Source organism: Cyprinus carpio, chromosome B19 (assembly GCF_018340385.1).
Source record: "Cyprinus carpio isolate SPL01 chromosome B19, ASM1834038v1, whole genome shotgun sequence".
Lineage (NCBI taxonomy): Eukaryota > Metazoa > Chordata > Actinopteri > Cypriniformes > Cyprinidae > Cyprinus > Cyprinus carpio.
Window position 1 is genome coordinate 5,760,057 of NC_056615.1, and position 18,610 is coordinate 5,778,666.

At 36.7% G+C, this 18,610-nt stretch overlaps 1 protein-coding gene across 1 annotated transcript; it reads right to left on the bottom strand.

Moving 5' to 3' along the window:
- Positions 1-13,041: 13,041 nt before the first annotated feature.
- LOC109068636 (thioredoxin-interacting protein-like) lies at positions 13,042-16,531 on the bottom strand. Its single transcript, XM_019085400.2, has 6 exons — positions 16,053-16,531; positions 15,655-15,730; positions 15,420-15,567; positions 14,788-15,147; positions 14,382-14,696; positions 13,042-14,294 (listed from the first exon to the last, which is right to left on the bottom strand). The coding sequence occupies exons 1-6, from the start codon at positions 16,306-16,308 to the stop codon at positions 14,247-14,249; spliced, it is 1,203 nt and encodes a 400-aa protein (XP_018940945.2). The 5' UTR covers positions 16,309-16,531; the 3' UTR covers positions 13,042-14,246.
- Positions 16,532-18,610: the final 2,079 nt, after the last annotated feature.

Here is an 18,610-nt window from a genome sequence, read left to right on the forward strand (position 1 = left end):
GAATGACCTGAGGATGATTATAGTTTCAACAATTTTTCATTTTTGCATGAACTGTTTCTTTAAGAGTGGAGCCATTAGTGAATTACAGATAAAAACAGGTGCATGATGTGACTGTTTCTACACTCCAGATCCTGTAACCCAGCCTTTCTTGATACAATCATGTGCTACTAATAGAAAGGTAGTTCTCTAGTCTTAGGCAGAGTGACCCAGAAACTGCAGAGTTATGTGATATAACACTCTTGCTGTCTCACCATTGCTCACTTCAGCCACATATTCTGTGCCAAGGACTTCCCCAGCATCTGCTGAACCCCTGTGACACGTGACAGATGTAGGCCATGGGATCTTTAAACAGCCTAATGTCCTGACCTTTCAAAAGATACACTGAAAGAAAATTCATTTCATAACTCTGGTGCTGTTTAAAAGCGTCCCAGGATGCACCTGAACTTGGCTGAATGAGCCAAACTATAGTCTGTTTTTATTTTTTATCTTTTTTCCAAAACTTCTAGACAAGTAGAAAGTTAAAAACAACAGCATTTTTTTTTATGCAATGATGCTTTGTTACATTATACGTCTTTACTGTAACTTCTTATCAATTTAATGAGTTTAAATTTAATGTGTTTTTGCAGACTTTTCTAAGTGAAGACTAGTGTTCTTTTTAATGCTTAGCTTGTGTGTGTGTTATTTAATTTAATTATCAATGGCTTTCTATCAAAATTCCACAAACACCCTGCAGTTCCATCACAAATCTCTAGGGGTTTAAAATCACAAACCTTCAGCTGGGAATCCCTGGTCTATATTTTCCAAAGATGACTGTCTTTGCAATTGTGAGTTACTTTCAATAAAATAATAATAATAAAAAGTAAAAAAAATAAAAAATAAGAAAAAAAAAACTGTTACTGTTCCCTTTAAACTTTATACATAAACTAGGATGATGGGCTCACTTTGATGTTTACCTTCATGCACCAATGCTGTTTCTGTCATGGTGCATGGTTGTATCTCAGTGCATAGGCAGTACAGCACAGGTCAAGGTTACCTGAGGAGCTGATATTTCCTCTTTCTCAAAGTGTTGTTGCTTGACTGACTGTAAACAGAACATTCCGATCTCATGAGAGGAGTGTGTCTCACTCCTGCACAGCAACACAGGCAATCACAAAACCTGTTCGTTTCTGCAGCTCGTGCTGAGCCCTCCAGCTGTTTTGATCATTTCACACATGAATTCTGGCACAATGTGTGTCAATGGATGGGAAACAACACTGGCCTGTAATGATGCAATAATGAGCAACTGTGCAACCGTCAAAGTTTGTCTAGCTGTATTAAACATTTTGTACGTTTTTTGTGACTTTTTGGAACTTTAGTAGGTTTTATGTAACAAGTACGTTAGGATACAATGTCTTCTTTCAGCATACAGTGTTTTGAAAAAACAGCATTAACTGTGCTGATCTGGACAAATCCCATTTCCCTGTCCTTCATCAGTTTCTCTGCCTTTGTTTCAGTTCTCTGTGCTTGAATTTGCTGAGACATCTATTTATATTTAACAACATGTAACGTGACCTTCACTTCCCCATTTAAAACATTCAACAAGTTCTAAAGGTTGCTGTTCAGGATAGATTTTGACATGTTGGTTTTAACACAGAGAACTGAAACAATTTTAAAGATTGTATACAGTATAAAACACAAAGCTACAGATAAAAAACTTAAAACACACATACACTTACGTTCATAAGTTCGGAGTCGGTAAGATTTTTTTAAAGAAGTCACCAAGGCTGCATTTATTTGATCGAAAATACAGCAAAAACAGTAGGCTAATACTGGGAAATGTTATTACCATTTTAAATATTATGTCCTATTTTAATATGATTTAAAATGCAATATATTTCTGCAGCCACTACTCAAGTCTTCAGTATGACATGATCCTATAAAAATAGAACGTTCAAAAGAACAGCATTTAACTGAAATCTTTTGTAACATTATAAAAGTATTTAATGTCACTTTTGATCAATTTAAAGCATCTTCTAAAAAAAAAAAAAAAAAAGAAAAAGAAAAGAAAGAAAGAAAAATAATCTTTCCATGTTTATGACTATAGTGCCATGACTATAGTGCCATGCTCCTTAAAAGGCTGAAACCCGCATTTTACCCAAAACAGGCCAGAGTCAGACAGGAGATGCTGCCACACGCTCACAGCGTGATCACAGCATGCTCAAAGCATCCGGCCAATCAGCAGGAGCGTGATCAGAGCCAGCCACCAATCAGATGCCAGAGACATCTAGGCTGCTGTTGTGACTGAGAGTACACAAATGTAGGGGAAGTACTGTTCTCAGCCTCAAGCCAAGGAAGGATGACGTGGGCGGGGGAAAAAACTGCCATTTGGCAGAACACAGAAAGTATGCGAGTGGGGAAATGGAACATTTAGTGGAATCTGGGGTTTTTTCCAAATGTGCAAAGGTCAAAAGTGTGTCCTCATAAATTATGCCAGCTCTGTATATTTCTGGAATTATGGCATGCCAAGAAAAATGTTTTTCTATAATAAAAGTAAAGTGTAATAGTATTATAATATTTCATACAATACATTCAATTAATATATTGTATTTTAATTAATTAATTAATTCAATATATTTAAATTTATATAGTTTTTTTATGCTGGCAATGCAGTGATTTTTAGTGGATGTATGAAATCAGTTTTCCTCAAGTTTCTCAAAAAATTACCCAGTAATAGACCAAGACAACTATCACAATAACCACACCACAAAGATTTATACATTTTCTTGCCAAAATATATTTTAAATATATGCTTAATATATTGTAATTCTAAATCCGTCTATCTAAATCTGAAACCTTTATCATTTTCTCACACAAAATCGTTTTGTAAAAGGCCAGACATTCCTTCTTTAGAACGAGATTCATATTAAAATCTGACCTAACTGTTCTTCTCTATTTAATAGAACAAACAAACAACCAAATGGGAAAAAAAAAGAGAAACCAAAAGAAAAAGAAGGAAGAGAAATTAAATGAGTCATGAGCATGCATCAGGAGAATGAAAGCTCGCTGAACACTGGCCTCAACCAATGAGAACATGCATGATTAAGTGTTTCATCCAATCAAAGGAAAGCACCGTTAATGCTAGTCAGCGGGCCAAGAAAGTCGCATCATGAGCTCACTATGTTGTGGGAATTTTGAAGTTGAATACATACACTGTTAAATAGATTGGGACTTTTTGGTCACAACACGCTTAAAGTGAAAATGAGTTGTCTTTGAAGACTACTTAGAGTTCCCACTAAAGTTTAGTCATCCACTGAGACAGACTGGAGCCAGCAGATGAAACTGAATTTGTGGCTGAAATTAATCCTAGTAGCACATATTGACCTCGGATTCTGACTCTGAGCTTTGACATTAAAACTGTTCCTCAAAATCTTTCTTTCATTTGAACAGTGGAGAACAGTGAAGTTTTTTTTTTTTTTCTGCCTGTAATTCTGCCAAGTAAGGCCAGGGTTCAAACATACCAGAGACAGGAGGCGCAAGGGAAAGCCATATTTGGCCTGGCTAGGCTGCCGAAATGAACACTGATTGTTTAAGGAAAGATTTTTCAGTTCACCATGTACCATTTGGACTACATATGCACCTAATGACAATTCTCCCTTATTTCCCAAATACCTGTGATGGTTCGGTCTTGATTGAACTTTATTACAATTACCTGTTCTAGATTAAACCATGTAACATTTTAGTGTCTGTCTTAAAATAAAACTAATGTGCAAGAGATAGAAGATATAAGATGAAACTCTATATTCTATGTGGACTAAATAGTATAGTGTAAAGAATATGATGGTAACCACCACATTCTTAGTTTTCTTTAACCATCTTTATACTATCAGCTCAGTGAATAAGAGTGTAGTACCTGCTCTGAAATTGTTCTTAATTTAAGAATGACTAATGTAATAACATTTTTATTGTGTCGGAGAAACATTCATTTCCTTTACTTTTAAACTGAGTGGTTCTCATATAGCATGGCTGACTAATTTCTTCCTGATTGGCTGGAGGCCTCAAGCATTCATATCCTCATCAGTCAGTTTGCACATGGCTCTGGTCGCTCACTACTTGCATATTTAGTTCCAGTTCACACTTCCCGGTGATGAATTATGAACACAGTGGTCAGGTTTAGTCAGAAGCTCAGGTAAGAGGACGCTCTCTCAGGAGTGTGACGTTACATCATGACGCACTAGCACACGGTGAAACTATGAGAAGCAGGTATAACAATATAGCTTCAGATATAATTTACTGATTTGAAATTTAATGCTCTAACATCTTGTCATCTAATTAATAGACAAATGAATTAGTCTAAAAGAGGCTTTCATCAGAACTGTATCACTAAAATGAAATCAATATGGTTCAGGTTTAGAAGCTAAACTTTCTCAAACAAAAAATTCATAAATAAAAGACATATGAAAGCATGTATTTCTGTACATTTTGAAATAAGGTGCATTAAAAGTCAATCAATCCTTTATTGATATGAATATTTAAATTAAAAACGTATCTCCACGTACAATTGAATAAAAGTCTAGTGCATTTAATCTATTAAATAACAGCAGAGTAAGCGAGTTTTTGGATATGGTTAGATTAAACTTAGTTTAGAGAATAAAGTACCACATTTCAGCTTTGTTAGGGTGGGTGTGTACACAAAATATTATTTTGTTCTTGCTTCTAGAAAATCCTCATATGCTTTCTAACAGCATCATGTGGCCATAAGCATTTAATTTTAGCGTGACGTTGACGTATGATGTTTAATGTCTCTGACAGCATCTGTAGTCCCATTTAGCAACTTGTTAGCAATCATCTTTTTAAAGAAATGGAGCAGTTTTAAAAAATCTGTTAAAAAACGACTTTTGCCTCAGTAAGATCCTTTTGCTGTTTATTAATGGTTAGTAAGGTAGTTGTTAAGTTTATGTATTTTGTAGGGTTAGGGATGTAGAATATGGTCATGCAGAATATGTGCTTTATAAATAATAATAAACAGACAATGTTATTAATATGCATGCTAATAAGCAACTAGTTAACAGTGAGAATAGGTCCATATACTAAAGTGTTACCTTTATTACTTGTTTAGCAATAGTTTAACAGTTTAACTCATGGTGACCCTTATAAAACACATGTGTCCAGTATTTATCAGATAGAAACAACCTAAGCTTGCATATTAAATGCACAATTTAAAAAGGCATGTAAATGTGTTTCTAATATGTAAGGTAGTTTCTAACATGTTGTGTTATGCTTTTGCCAAATTATTCAAAACATTTTACAGTGCATTTAAAAGCATACATCTGAACAGATTATGTGTACGTGCATGTTTTTGTGTTTCCTCGGGACTGAATCCATGAACTTCAGTTTATAGTGTCATGCTCTACCAGTTGAGCTGCAGAAACACACACTGAACTTGATATGTTTCACCTTCAGTGAACCAAAAAGAACCAACAGCAGTAGAACTAGTCAAGTAAGTTGCCACCAATCAAATATACAAGTATTTTACATAATGGGGGGGGTAGTGAACTGTAGTTTTTTTCCCTGCAACACAGAAAAGAAAATGCAACAACATAGACCTAGTGACAAAAAGTGTAAATTTTATGACTATACACTGTGGTCATAAAGGGACAGTTTGCTATGGTCTGCAACAATATTAGGCTGTGGAGTTTAAACAATGCTCAACTGGTAAGTGGCCCAAAGATTTTTTGACTAATCAACATTAAATTAAAAATCAAAAAATGTAATAAATAAAAAGCAGTAGTTCCAGGCAGTTACAGTGAACTGTGACTGGATTTTTAAAGCTTTAGAACATTCACAAATACACCATATAATCTGAAGCCATTGAATTTTGTGTGAGTAAATGGTATTTTATTGCTAGTTTTTGTTGTACTGTCTTTATGTGACCTGGTCATGTTTTTGTGATGGTCTACCTTAAAGTGAAATTGTGGCAGAATGTATTACCACAGCAAGGTCAGCGTTATTTGCTGCTCAGATGATATCACATGCTTGTATAAAGAAGTCCCAAAACAAAATATATATCATGAGGAGCCAGACAAACAAGCAGAGGAAAAGCAACAGCTGATGTACCATTACTGAACTGGAATATGAGACGAGTTTCCATTACAGTGGGACAATTGAGATTCAACTTTGCTCCACATGGCTTAATGCCAACCTTGCATAATGTGACATCAAGACAGAGATGCCGGGACAGAGATATCCAGGACTATGGCTACCGCTCAGCATCTGCCTCTACATCTAATATTAGATACTTTATTCTTAAGGAACGATTTTTTGGTTTTTATTCTTTTTAAATAGACACCTCACAGGCCTTTCAGTGTTGTACGTAATAATCACATCAGATAACCTCTACACTATTGTTTGACTAGACACAAAAAGGACATTTTGAAATGAACAAATTTAAAAACTAAAACTAAAAAAGAGAGTTCCAGGCAGTGGGTGAAAAGAGGTGCTGTCACAATGAGAAAAATCATCAATATAGAGAGAACATACAGTATATAAATAGCGCTTTTACCGACTGACTGGGATGACTCAGAGACTAATGACGGAAACAAACGAAACAAACATTGTACTCATGGTGTACCAGCAAGACATCCTGAACAATATCTGACGAATCTCATGAGTTGTTCATTGCACAATTTGTTTTTGAGCTCTCTGTTGAAACTTCAAACTAGTGCAAACAGGTTCAAATAATTATGACGTTTGGCACTAAAAACTCTCTTGATTAAAAAAAAAAAAAACCCAAACGCCTACATCATTGGCTATATATATCTACATTAAAGGAAGTCCTTTGCATGAAATGATTGAACAGGTTATGTGCTAATAAGGGAAGGCATAAAGTCAAGTGTGGTGCTGTTACAGGATTGTGAAGAGAATGACTTGGCCTCATCTTGATTTTTCCACTCATCTGTAAATGGCAGATTAAGGACTGGCTAAGCTGCGGTAAGAATGAGGGGAAAGGTCACAGGAAGAGAGCTTTTGAGGCTGTCACACGCGACTTCCTGTTTTAAGAAGAAGCAAGCTTACTCGGGTTTCTCATGATGGACAGACCGGAGTAATCGATAGACAGGAGATTTTGAGGTTGCAATCACATATTGATGGCTCTATGATCATTTTAATTGAGTGATGCCTGCCCATGTAAAACTCAATGCCACAATGGCATGATCTTGTGGGTGCTTGCCAAGCCATGCAGTTATCAAGATGTTTTAGGTGCATTGATGTTTTAGGTGTGTTATTATGGGTGGTTATTAATCAATCATTTGAGCCCATTCCCTGTTCTCCAATCACGTAAACCTCTCCTCAACAAATTGCATGATTTATTACTTATGTGTGTGTGTGTGCTGCCTTGGAGTTTCGAGGAAGGGCCGGACTAGTTTCCATGCTCGTTTTGGCTTAATGACTTCATGAATAGCATTTCCATGATGGGAAATTCATGGAGCAACAGTGCTGTTGGTAAAAAAAGAAAATGAATGGAGGGAGAATGTGTGTTTACATTCAAGATGATTAGTTTAAATAACAAAGATAGTTCCTTGAATCTGCAGCTCATTTGACAGTCATAAAGTTAGAAAAAATGTCCAGTTTGATGATAACAAATTATCACAGATTGCCTGCCAATCAGAGTTGATTTCCAAGAATTGACCATGACACAAGAGAAGGTCCATCCATGTGGATATCGATGATGTTTACTCACTGTTAAATAAATGAATGAAACTTCAAATCATAGGGCTTACTGAGGAGAGGTGTGCTATTATTTTTCTAAGCCAGCAGATTTACAATTATTACTTGAGGAACGTTGCACCGGCAAGTTATGAACTTGCAGCATTACTCACATTTTCTGTAAACACATACAGTAAGGTCTCATTTGTTGACATTAATTAATCCATTAACTACTATGAACTACTAATGAACAATATATTTTCATAGCATTTATTAACCTTTGTTAATGGTAGGTTTTATGTCAGTTCATAGTGCAATAAATAATTTTAACAGATCATTTTGATTTTAAAAATATATTAGTAAATGTTGACATTAACATTGACTAAGTTTAACTAATGGTTACACTTTCAAACTAAACTGTACAGTTATCACATTTTCTTCTTCTTCTTCCAAAAAAAAAAAAAAAAGATCTAGTGTATTATTGCTACCGCTTGAGCCCAAAGTGAGTTTTAATTGACACTGTGCCCCCTTACGATATCTATAACCTTTTAGGCTGAATACCAGTGTTGTGGTATTGTTTTAACATGTCTGGTTGAACTGTATGCATCAGGAAGTGTGAAACAGTGTGTAATATATTATTCCATACAGTAAGCATGCCTGTAATCCTGTACTGAAATTGGCTCACGGCACAACAGTTTCATTAAACTCAGTTTAAAAATAAAATTCACTCATCCATGCTGATAATGTTAATCTAAAATAATAATATTAAAAAATAAATAAATAAAAAAACACAATTTCCATGCAACACCAAAATATCTTTTATTTAGAAATTTCATGATATTAAAATGCTGGTTTAAAAAATTCTGAAAAAAGTTTTGAATGGAGCTTTAAAAGAACTTTAAATGGCAAGAAAGGGCTTGTTTCCTCTCAGTGGTCAAGAAAATATTTGTTTGAAGTCAAAGGTCAAGAGTGCCTGACCTGTCTGTCTAAATATTCCCACTGAACTAGATTGCAGTCATAAAACAATTCATCTTTTTGCTTTTTGGCTATACTAAAGGTGATCTTAATCTACTTAATCCCCTTCTGAAAAAGAAAAGTGTAGCCTACTTGCATTGAATGTACACTTTGCAGGTTATGAACTAAAAGGCCACATATACACTATGTACACTTTTTATTGAACCTCAGTTTTACTTTAAAGTACATTTGAAATAATTATGCTTTAATAATCTACTGTCATGCTTTTAGAAAAGTACACTTTATTTTGATGTTGACTAACAGACTAAAGCACTTGAAAAGTACTTGATTATAATTGTAACTGCAGTCTGTTATTCGATATTACGTTTCAAGAAATTTCAACTTCATCATAACAAATGTGTTATAACAAATAAATGTAAATACATACATAAGTCCTACTTAAATGGGACAAAAACACTCTAAAATTCAGCTAATTCCATTTAATTTAAATTTAAACTATAATACATTAAAAATTAATCGTAAATAACATGCAGTTGAGTGCCCAAAAACAACCCACTTTAGTATCTATTTTATCTATCTATTTGTTTAGTATTCTATTTTAAAGTATATTTTTTTCTTTAAAAAGTAATCTTTTTTTAAGTATGCTAAAGTGTACTTCTTTTTCCGTCAGGGATAAAGCATAACATTATCCTTAGTTTTGAATTTTCAATCACAATTAAATGTTGTAATTGGCATGACATCTGAAAAAAATAAGATAATGCTACTAACAAGGTTGCATGATAGTTACATGCAAGTCTACAGTATAGAAACAATGAATCTTCAGTGTCAGAAAGGCAGTTCTTGAGTGTGTATAATGTAGGCTGCCGGCCTTTGAACACATAGCACATAAACCTCTGTGCTCTTGAAGCTGTTTCAGAGTTGTAGTTTTAGGAAATAAGGCTAAGCATTTCTCACTAGGCTCACTGTGAAAGGGATCCAGCATATCATTGACCACAAGATGTGCCTTGTCTAGTCTGCCTGATGGTCACCTGGTCACGCTGCCTGGGCAATGGTCAATGACTCCTTCCTACCCGTGTGTTTACGCACATTTAGAGACATCCAATACCACACAAGCTACAAAATCTGATCTGCTTCCAGATTAGGTGTTGTCAGAAACTCTTTGTGCATGGATCCCACTAAAAATAAATCTTTGTGAAGCCTGAAAGGCATCCATGTACATGTGCAGAAGGAACATACTTATCATTTAATCAACCATTATCAAACCAGTTCCAACAAAGTCTCCAATTATAGTGCTGACACGTGGCACTCGCTTCTGTGAAGTGCTATGGGCTGCTGGTTATAGTACCTAACAAGACCACTGCAATTAAATGAAAATGTATTATAGTTTCAATTTATATTAAATCCAATTAACTTTAGTTTACTTTTTGACCCACTTAGGTAGGACTTTGAAAAAGTGTAATTAACATTGTGTGTGCTCTCTTTGTACACTTAAGTGACCTTTAATTTTGTTAATATTATCTGCAAACAGAGTTTTTTAAATATACTTTTAAAAATTGAAGTTTGCTACAAGTGCACATTTAATACAATTAAGCAATTAAGCAGGTTTCTTTTTCACAAGGGTAGTTTTAATCAATACTATTATAACTTGTATAACCATTGCAGAAAGGATTCCATGTCCACCATCTCTCTGCAACTTGGTTCTGGCCTTCCTGAGCAAAAGCAGTCAAAATCTACACCTGGACATTTTGGGACATCATATTTTACAGTGGTGTACTGCAGGGCTTTGTACTGAGCCCGCTGCCATAAACCCTACTGACCCATGACTGTGCTAGCAAAGATTGACAATCACATCATTAAGATTGCTGATGTTACTACAGTTCAAGGACTCATCAGCAGCAATGATATGACTGCTTGAACACAAGGCCTAGTTTGACGAGTACAACTCTTTTAACATCTGCAAAACAAGGAAATTTGACCGTTGACTTCAGACAGCACATAGAAATTTATTCTCCTCTGCACATCAGTGGTGAAGCAGTACAAGTGACAAAGTCTTTCTCATTTTCTAAAAATAATTCAGAAACTGCTTAACTGTACAATATCTGAGCTCATAAAGGCCCAGCATGATCACTAATTGACATATACTATAATTGCATAACTGTGTTCTCAAATCTTTTTCAAACAGATAATAGAAACTGGGACAATAATCAATATACTTTTAAACCATTAGGCTCTTGACTCTGACTTGTTATGATATCAGAAATATACTGTACATATGTGACCCTGGACCACAAAACCAGTCATAAGGGTACATTTTTTTAAATTGACATTTATACATCATCTGAAAGGAGAATAAATAAGCTTCCCATTGATTTATTGTTTGTTAGGATAGGACAATATTTGTCTGAAATACAGCTATTTGAAAATGTGGAATCTGAGAGTGCAAAAAAAAAAAAATATAAATACTGAGAAAAATGTACTTTAAATTTGTCCAAATTGTGTCCTTAGCAATGCATTTCACTAATCAAAAATTACGTTTTGTTATATATACACTAGAATATTTACTAAATATCTTCATGGAACATGATCTTTACTTAATATCCAAATGATTTTTGGCATAAAAGAAAAATCGATAAATTTGACCCATAAAATGTTGGCTATTGCTACATAACCGTGTGACTTAAGACTGGTTTTGTGGTCCAGGGTCACATATCATAGATATCTGCTTAGATGCAGTCTTTGATGTGTTTTGAATGCTATTATGCTGGTTTTCCCACATTAACTAGCTTAACCAACAAGACAACCATGACTGACTAGCTTCACCAGCTACTTTAAATATTTCTTCCTCACTGTATTTTCTATGAAAGAACACCAGCTCCTAATACACTTCTGTGAAAAGACTATCGGGGACATTCACTCGTGTCATATAACACTACAATACAAGATTGTTTTATGCAATTTAGAAAATAACAATTACACATCTCTGAAATAAACAAGCACATGCAGTTTTGTCAGTTACACAATCTGGAGAAAACACACCATTGTGTGCATTCTGGATTGTACCAAAACACAAGAAATGTTGGGTTTGTGAGTCTCACCATGTCCTGACAAGAGTTTTCTCATCTAATCATAAACGATGTGCAATATGGACTGGATTGGTCTCTTGGGAATCAAATTTTTCATACAGACATAAAAGAGAGGAAGAGAATGGGCTAGAGCTTCAAATACATGAGGGTTTCCTGAGACGGGACACCAGAAAGAGCTTGAGTGCGAGGGCAAGACAGAGTGAAGAGAGACGGGGCTCACGAAACAAGTGCTTTGGACAAGATAAACAGTTTTGCCCTTATCAGTAACTGCTCTGCAGGAGAAGAGCACGTCTCAACAGATGCTTCATGCGCACAAGAAAGTGAGCAGCACAAAAATGACGTAAATGACTTGACCCCTCTCCAACTCTACAAGACTACTGTTGGGAAAACGGCTTAAGTGGAAAAAAAGCTATTAAGTTTCATGTGATAAAGTTTGAATAGGATGTCTATTTGGAATCAAATTCAAAATTTCTAATATTAGGACCAAAAGATCATCCGGATTTGTTTTCCCAGTAACAGGACACTGGAACCCTAACACCAACCCTGGTTTTATTGACAGAGCCTTTTTGTATGCCAGTGAACAGATCACTGTTTGTCTTGAGCAAATATGAACATCCATGTCTGTTTATCTTACATTGATTCTCAGCTCACTTTTGGTCTGCAGTCACCACATTTAAATCTTATCTGTAGCCAATGACTGAAAATAAACACTTAACTTGTGAAACTGTCGAAACTATGGATTTTCCATCAGATTTTTCCAATCAGCTTTGTTGCATCGGAGAAAGAGATCTTTAAAGGCATTTTGTAATGTGTTACCTGGTCCTTTCCATGTGACAGTCTAAAAAATTTTTTTTTATTTTTTTTTTTTTTTAGAAAATATTAGCATCCTTGCATGTGCAAAACTTGCCACCAATGTCAAATAGATAGTTGGATGTTCAAGTTACTGGCCCAAGTCAAGAGCTCACCTATAATTTCTAATATCTTTAACAAATTAATATGGGAATGTTTGGTTCATTTTATGAGCTAAGGTGGAAGTCTGATTGCTTAGAAATAAGTCGCATGATTTGAGCTATGATTAATGTCCAAAGTTTATAATACTTCATCAAAATCCTAATAGTGATTCTTTATCTAATAAAACACCACTAATTAATTATCACAGTACTGAAGTTAAAGACACAATTATGTCTGTTGCAATAATAAGCATTCAATCTTTCGTATTAATTAATAATGCACTTAACAGACAGAAGTTTCAATTTGTGGTTATCATTCAAGAATACTTCAAATAAACAATAAGATGCATAAATGATAATATTAAGTTTTTATTGAAAATGAATTCTCATTAAAAAAACACTTTAATTTAGATACAAAAATGATACTTTGCACATTGCAAATTTGCACTGTTTATAATAACAGTCATTTTACATTCAATAAGAAACAAAACAAAACACACACAATGTTCAGGAAGAGCTCCACGAGTGAAATGTTCATCAAAATGTCTTCAGGATATGTCCACACACAGTGCAGCTTTGGTCTCGCAAATGAACGGGGTCCAAATAAACCCCGATTTTGGCACTTGAAGTATTAAGTTCTTTTTTGGCCTAATGTTCAAGTCCACAGTGGAAGAAGCATCATCAGTGGAGCCCTTTGTTAGGACGAGGTTTTGAACGCATAACAGTACAGGGTCTTAAGTGCATGCAATGCTTGATCCCTCAATGAACAATTTTGGAAGACAAGAGAAAAACAAAATGAAAACAGGAAATCTCCCTGCAAGTAGTTCTACAGCAACTTGCCTCCATAAAAAGTGCATTCAAATGAAAAACAAAACACTGGTACATTATATACACTGAAACTGCATGATTTTTCAATGTTGAAAAACTCAATATACTACATTTCTTCTTTATATTTCAGTAACTTAGAATAATATATCTCTGGGCAGCACATTAACCAACATAAAATCAAACAAATGTATTGAATGTTTCTATAAATGAAATCTTCCATCCCCACAGAAGAAAAAAAAAAACATTACAGAATGATAATGAAAATGATGAGCTAAATGCTAATGAATATTATACTAGGGATTACTGGAAAGTACATGACCACCATTTGGGAAAGTTAATCAGCAGTAATCTCAAGAAAGAGCAGCTCGAATACAATGAAATACAGCACGCCAAACAGCCCGAGCACCCTCTTTCAGGCCCCGAAACAGCATCAATAATATGACAGAAACATGTTTAACTTGACTGATGCATGATATAAGATGGCTGTCAGCAATGCAGGCACAAGAGAGCTCAGACTTCACTTCTTCTTCCTCTGAACTTCGACTAGCTCATCCTGCAGAGGGGCCACTCGGGCCCCAAAATCCTCCGCTTCATCGTCACTTTCACACATCCATACGACACTTCTCAAACCAGCTCTGATCCGCATGGGGAAACCCTGATGTGCTTAGAGTGGAAAAGAAGCCCATTTATGATGGGCAACAGTTCAGTTCTGGTGCTCTGCCAGCTTGGTTCAGCAGACAGGAAGCATGCGGGCGTTGCCGTTGTATTCCTCCTCCACCTGAACGATAGTAGAACAAAAATTAGATTGATTTTCTATTGATATCCAGTGATCATTATACACTAAGTGGATATACTTTACACTCACCTCAGAATAAGTAGGGAGTGGAGGGAACTGGAATTGGGGTGCGTTCATGAAGATGGGGCTGTCTCCGCCATCATAGTCATCCAACAGAGGTGTCAGAGGTTGGTCCAGGCTGCAGTTGTGTGTAAGGTCGCAGTAGCTTGGTGGCACGGACGACGGCATCCGCAGGGACACCCAGCTATTCGATGCATTGCTGACGGAACCATCCTGGCTGCTCATGCTGTTGGTGCGGCTACCAAAACCATTGTAGGGAACCGTCCCAATGACCAAGGGCAGCTCCAGAACCAACTTATCACTGCCAGGGATGTGCATGTAAATCTGTAGAGAACAAAAGAGCTGTAAGTAAGCGCCTAATAGTTTGTAGATGTAACACTATGATATTAAAGTGTTTGTGAAAGGTGGCACTCACCATCAGCGCATATTCCACTCGGATGATGTTGCAACCCAATATGGAGGGCTTGATCTTGGGCACACGGATGCTCTTGCCCTGCCAGGCGTCACACATGCCGGAGATGATGTGGTTGCCTCGTACTGAGGAGAGTTTTTGCCTGAAGACCTTGGTGCGGCCGTTGGCCTGGTAGGTGTGCTTGGCGATGATGGCCGCTTTGGGTACCACGATGCGAGAGCAGGTGTTCTCAAATTTAGCATCGATGCAGATCTCTTCACCCTCGCAGAAGCCACGCCTGTCGATTTTGGCATTCAGAGAGACCTGGCCGTCTGGGATGAACATGCAGGTGACTTTCTTCTCCTTCATGCCTCCGGTAGGCGACTGTTGGATAGAAAAAAGAAATGATGAGGATATAGTTAATTGCTATGCTCAAGGAACCACAAAGATTGCAATCAAAGTGTGCATATCCAACAGGCCAAAAGTTCAATGTGGGTGCTCAAGCCACAGCTCCAAATGTACACAAATATTTCTGTTTTCACCACAGGTGATGTTCAAGGAATCACCAAGAATCAGAATATTGAAAACCCCAATCAGAAGTGAAGACATGATTTGTGGCCTACAGATCAAGTGAACTGGTGATTTGAGGAACTCACCAGCAAGTCTGGAGTATTGACATCCAAGGGCTCCTCAACCTCAAAGTGCTTCCTGCACTCCAGGGTGGGCTGAGCGGGGCTTTCCATCATAGCCTTCACGAAGTATTGAACGAACCCAAACTTGCCCTTGTAGGAAGACACCAGCTGTCTGTTGAGAAATAACACTTGTATTAATTAACCAACATAGGACTTAGCAGGAAATGCATGCCAGGAGCTTGTCAACTGAAATGCTCACCCTTGTTGAGGAAGCTCAAAGCCAAAGGAATATTCATACTTGTTGCCAGGACGGAGGATGACCGAACCATCTGTATCTGTGAGAAGAGACCATACAAGTTTAGAAGAGTTCCTAACAGATCATGATACAAACAAATGAAACAAACCCATTAAAAACAAAAAACGAAACCCCCTTACATACTACGAGTATGACTTCACTATCAGTTAACACCTTTTGTTGAGATGTTTTTAAATTAGAACTATTTTCATATATATAGAACACATTACTGTAACACATTTATTTAGAATACCCAGTATGTATTCTTTCTTCACAGAACGTTAGTCGCATTCCAACATCAGCATCATCTCAACAACCCCAAAAGTCAGCTTTAAACACACACTTAACCAGTTTAAACTCACCTGCTGGATGGTCATCCAGGTGCACAAGGTCTTCATACTTCAGATAGTCAATCTCTTCACGGCATTTCTGTTTGCCTTTGGCGTACTCCACTTTAGCGCATCCGACTCCCAGGACCTTCATAGACATGACTCTGGTCACCTCCAGCACCTCCACCAAGATCTTCCCGGCCACTTTATCTCCACTGCAGTAAAAGGTCTTGGACGGATCGTTGAAGACGATCTCGAAGACCTTGACTCGTTTTGTCATCGCCACCATCGTGTTGTCTTATAAACTTCCAAGTCGCAACGAAATGAAGATACGCGTCTAAAAGTCGCTAAATCAACCAGATATTAAGTAACGTTAGTCCTTCAAAAGTGCGTCCAAAAAGCTTGACCTGCTATTAAATGCAGCAAAACCAGTGCTTTATATGCAGATTCACAAATCACACACTCGTCTCTCGCATGGTCAGTTTAGAAGCTTTGTGCTCGCTGGGCTAGGCTAGGGTTTTATACCCAGACGCTTCTGCCAGTGACTCACTAGGCTTGTTTACCACTTCAGCTGTTCATGTGGAAGTGGTATGCACGGCATGGCTCAGCGCATGCACAGCGCTCCCATTGGTCGAAATTCGCTGTTCGTGGAGTCACCAGCCAATCAGCGGCCAGAAGCGGCGCGTGGACACCTCGTGGCCGAGAGCGCCGAGCGAGTGCACAGCAGCTGCAGGAAGAAGAAGGGAGGAGGCGCTGGATGGAGGAGTGGCTCTTCTCATGAAGTCTGAACAAAGGAGCGCGATGTTGCAAAGGCATGCCCAACAATTTAGAAAGCCAATGAGAAATTCAACCGAAAACTTCAATTGTGTGCTACGTGCACCCTTCTGATGTACTAGAACACAGCTGAGGCGGAGAAAGGCGGTATCCCCCAGAAGAAAGCCACAGAGTGTAAAAAAAGAAACAAACTAGGTTAACAACATCCGCCGACTAATAAAACAACACTGGACTGTGTTTACAAGATTAGTGCCGAGTTCGGAAACGCATACTATGCATACCGAGGTGGCCAAAATTATAAGAGCGTTTCCAAACGTTAATTTCCCTTAAAAGGGTTTTCATTTATAAAGCTCTAAAAAGCCTTACTGACTGATGTTTTAGTGCACTTCCTGCAAATATGGAAATATTAAAGGGTCTCAATTAAACATGTGCAGTTTCACATGGTTAGTGCAAATTATCACAAGACCACAGCAGTTTAATGAGAAGATGATGGCTGCATCAAATCCAAAACCAAATAAAGAAATGGCAAAGATTTTTGCTACACGTTATCTTTAAGGTGTCTAGTATAAATATATGAATTCATGTTTTTGTTGTGTGTGGTCATCGAATGAGTAAATTCTTGATGGTCACTATATTGTTAATGGTGGGATAACAGTGCATGATGAATGAATGATGCTTTTATATAGTGCTTCATTGTGTATTGCTGTACACCCAAAGCACTTTACAATCATGTGGTTGGGTCTCTTTTTGCTGAGTGTGTCACGCTGGTTTCTTGCCACAGTTCTTCTGGATTGAGTCTGTTTCAGTTTGCTCTGTTTCTTTATGTAATCTCAGACAGAGTGAAGATGATCAGATCAGATCTCTGTGTGCAGCAAACAAACATCTCACTGTGTTATTACAATTAATGGCTAAATGAATGTTTGGAAATGTAAACTGATATTTCCTACAGACACACGACAGCAAAAGATAGAAATGACTTGAATTAAAACCATTTTTAGCTGGTGAGAATACTAGTGCTCTATTAATAGTTTGACCATCACTGTGACTGTATACACACTCTTGCTGTTTATCTTTATATGGCAGCAGTAGTAATAGTAACAGTGTGCGGTTCAGCATAGATTTGTATGATTTATGATGCATTTGTTCGTATGTAAATTGTTATTTTTGGGACTCTGGTATCTGATACTGTATGGATATGATATGATATGAAAACATCTTTATCATCATGTGGCCTTTGAAAAGAAAATGAAAATTCTGTTATGATTTACTTGCCCTCGTGTTGTTTCAAACCTGGATGAGTTTCTTTCTTCTGGTGAACATAAAAGAAGATATTCTGAAGAATGTGGGCAAGTAAAAGATGACAAAATTGTTATTTTGTGCGAAATAATCCCTTTAACACTCTAGTACAGACTTATTTCTCGAGATATGTTTCTCTAAATTGTTGAGAATAATAATTAAAAATGTGGGGAGATCTTGAGATCACAAAAGGCAAATATGTAAATATGAATACGAATAGTCTCTGTGGTGTCCGGATCTCCAGAAACACCGGCATTGCTCTGACTCCATCTAATATTTCAAGAAAAATACAACCATTCTTACATTTGTTAGAATTTATGAGTAGCACAAATTATTTTAGTTATTTCTCAGATAATGAATATGGTATATTCTTGTAATTTTTTTTTCTCCAGAAAGTGTATTTGAACTTAAATAAACTTGGTGAACATCTTATCATACATTAACTACAATAATGCAGGTTTATAGTTGCATATGGTTTAAGTTTAAATCTAATTTTCATCTGTAGACTCAAGCCTACCCTT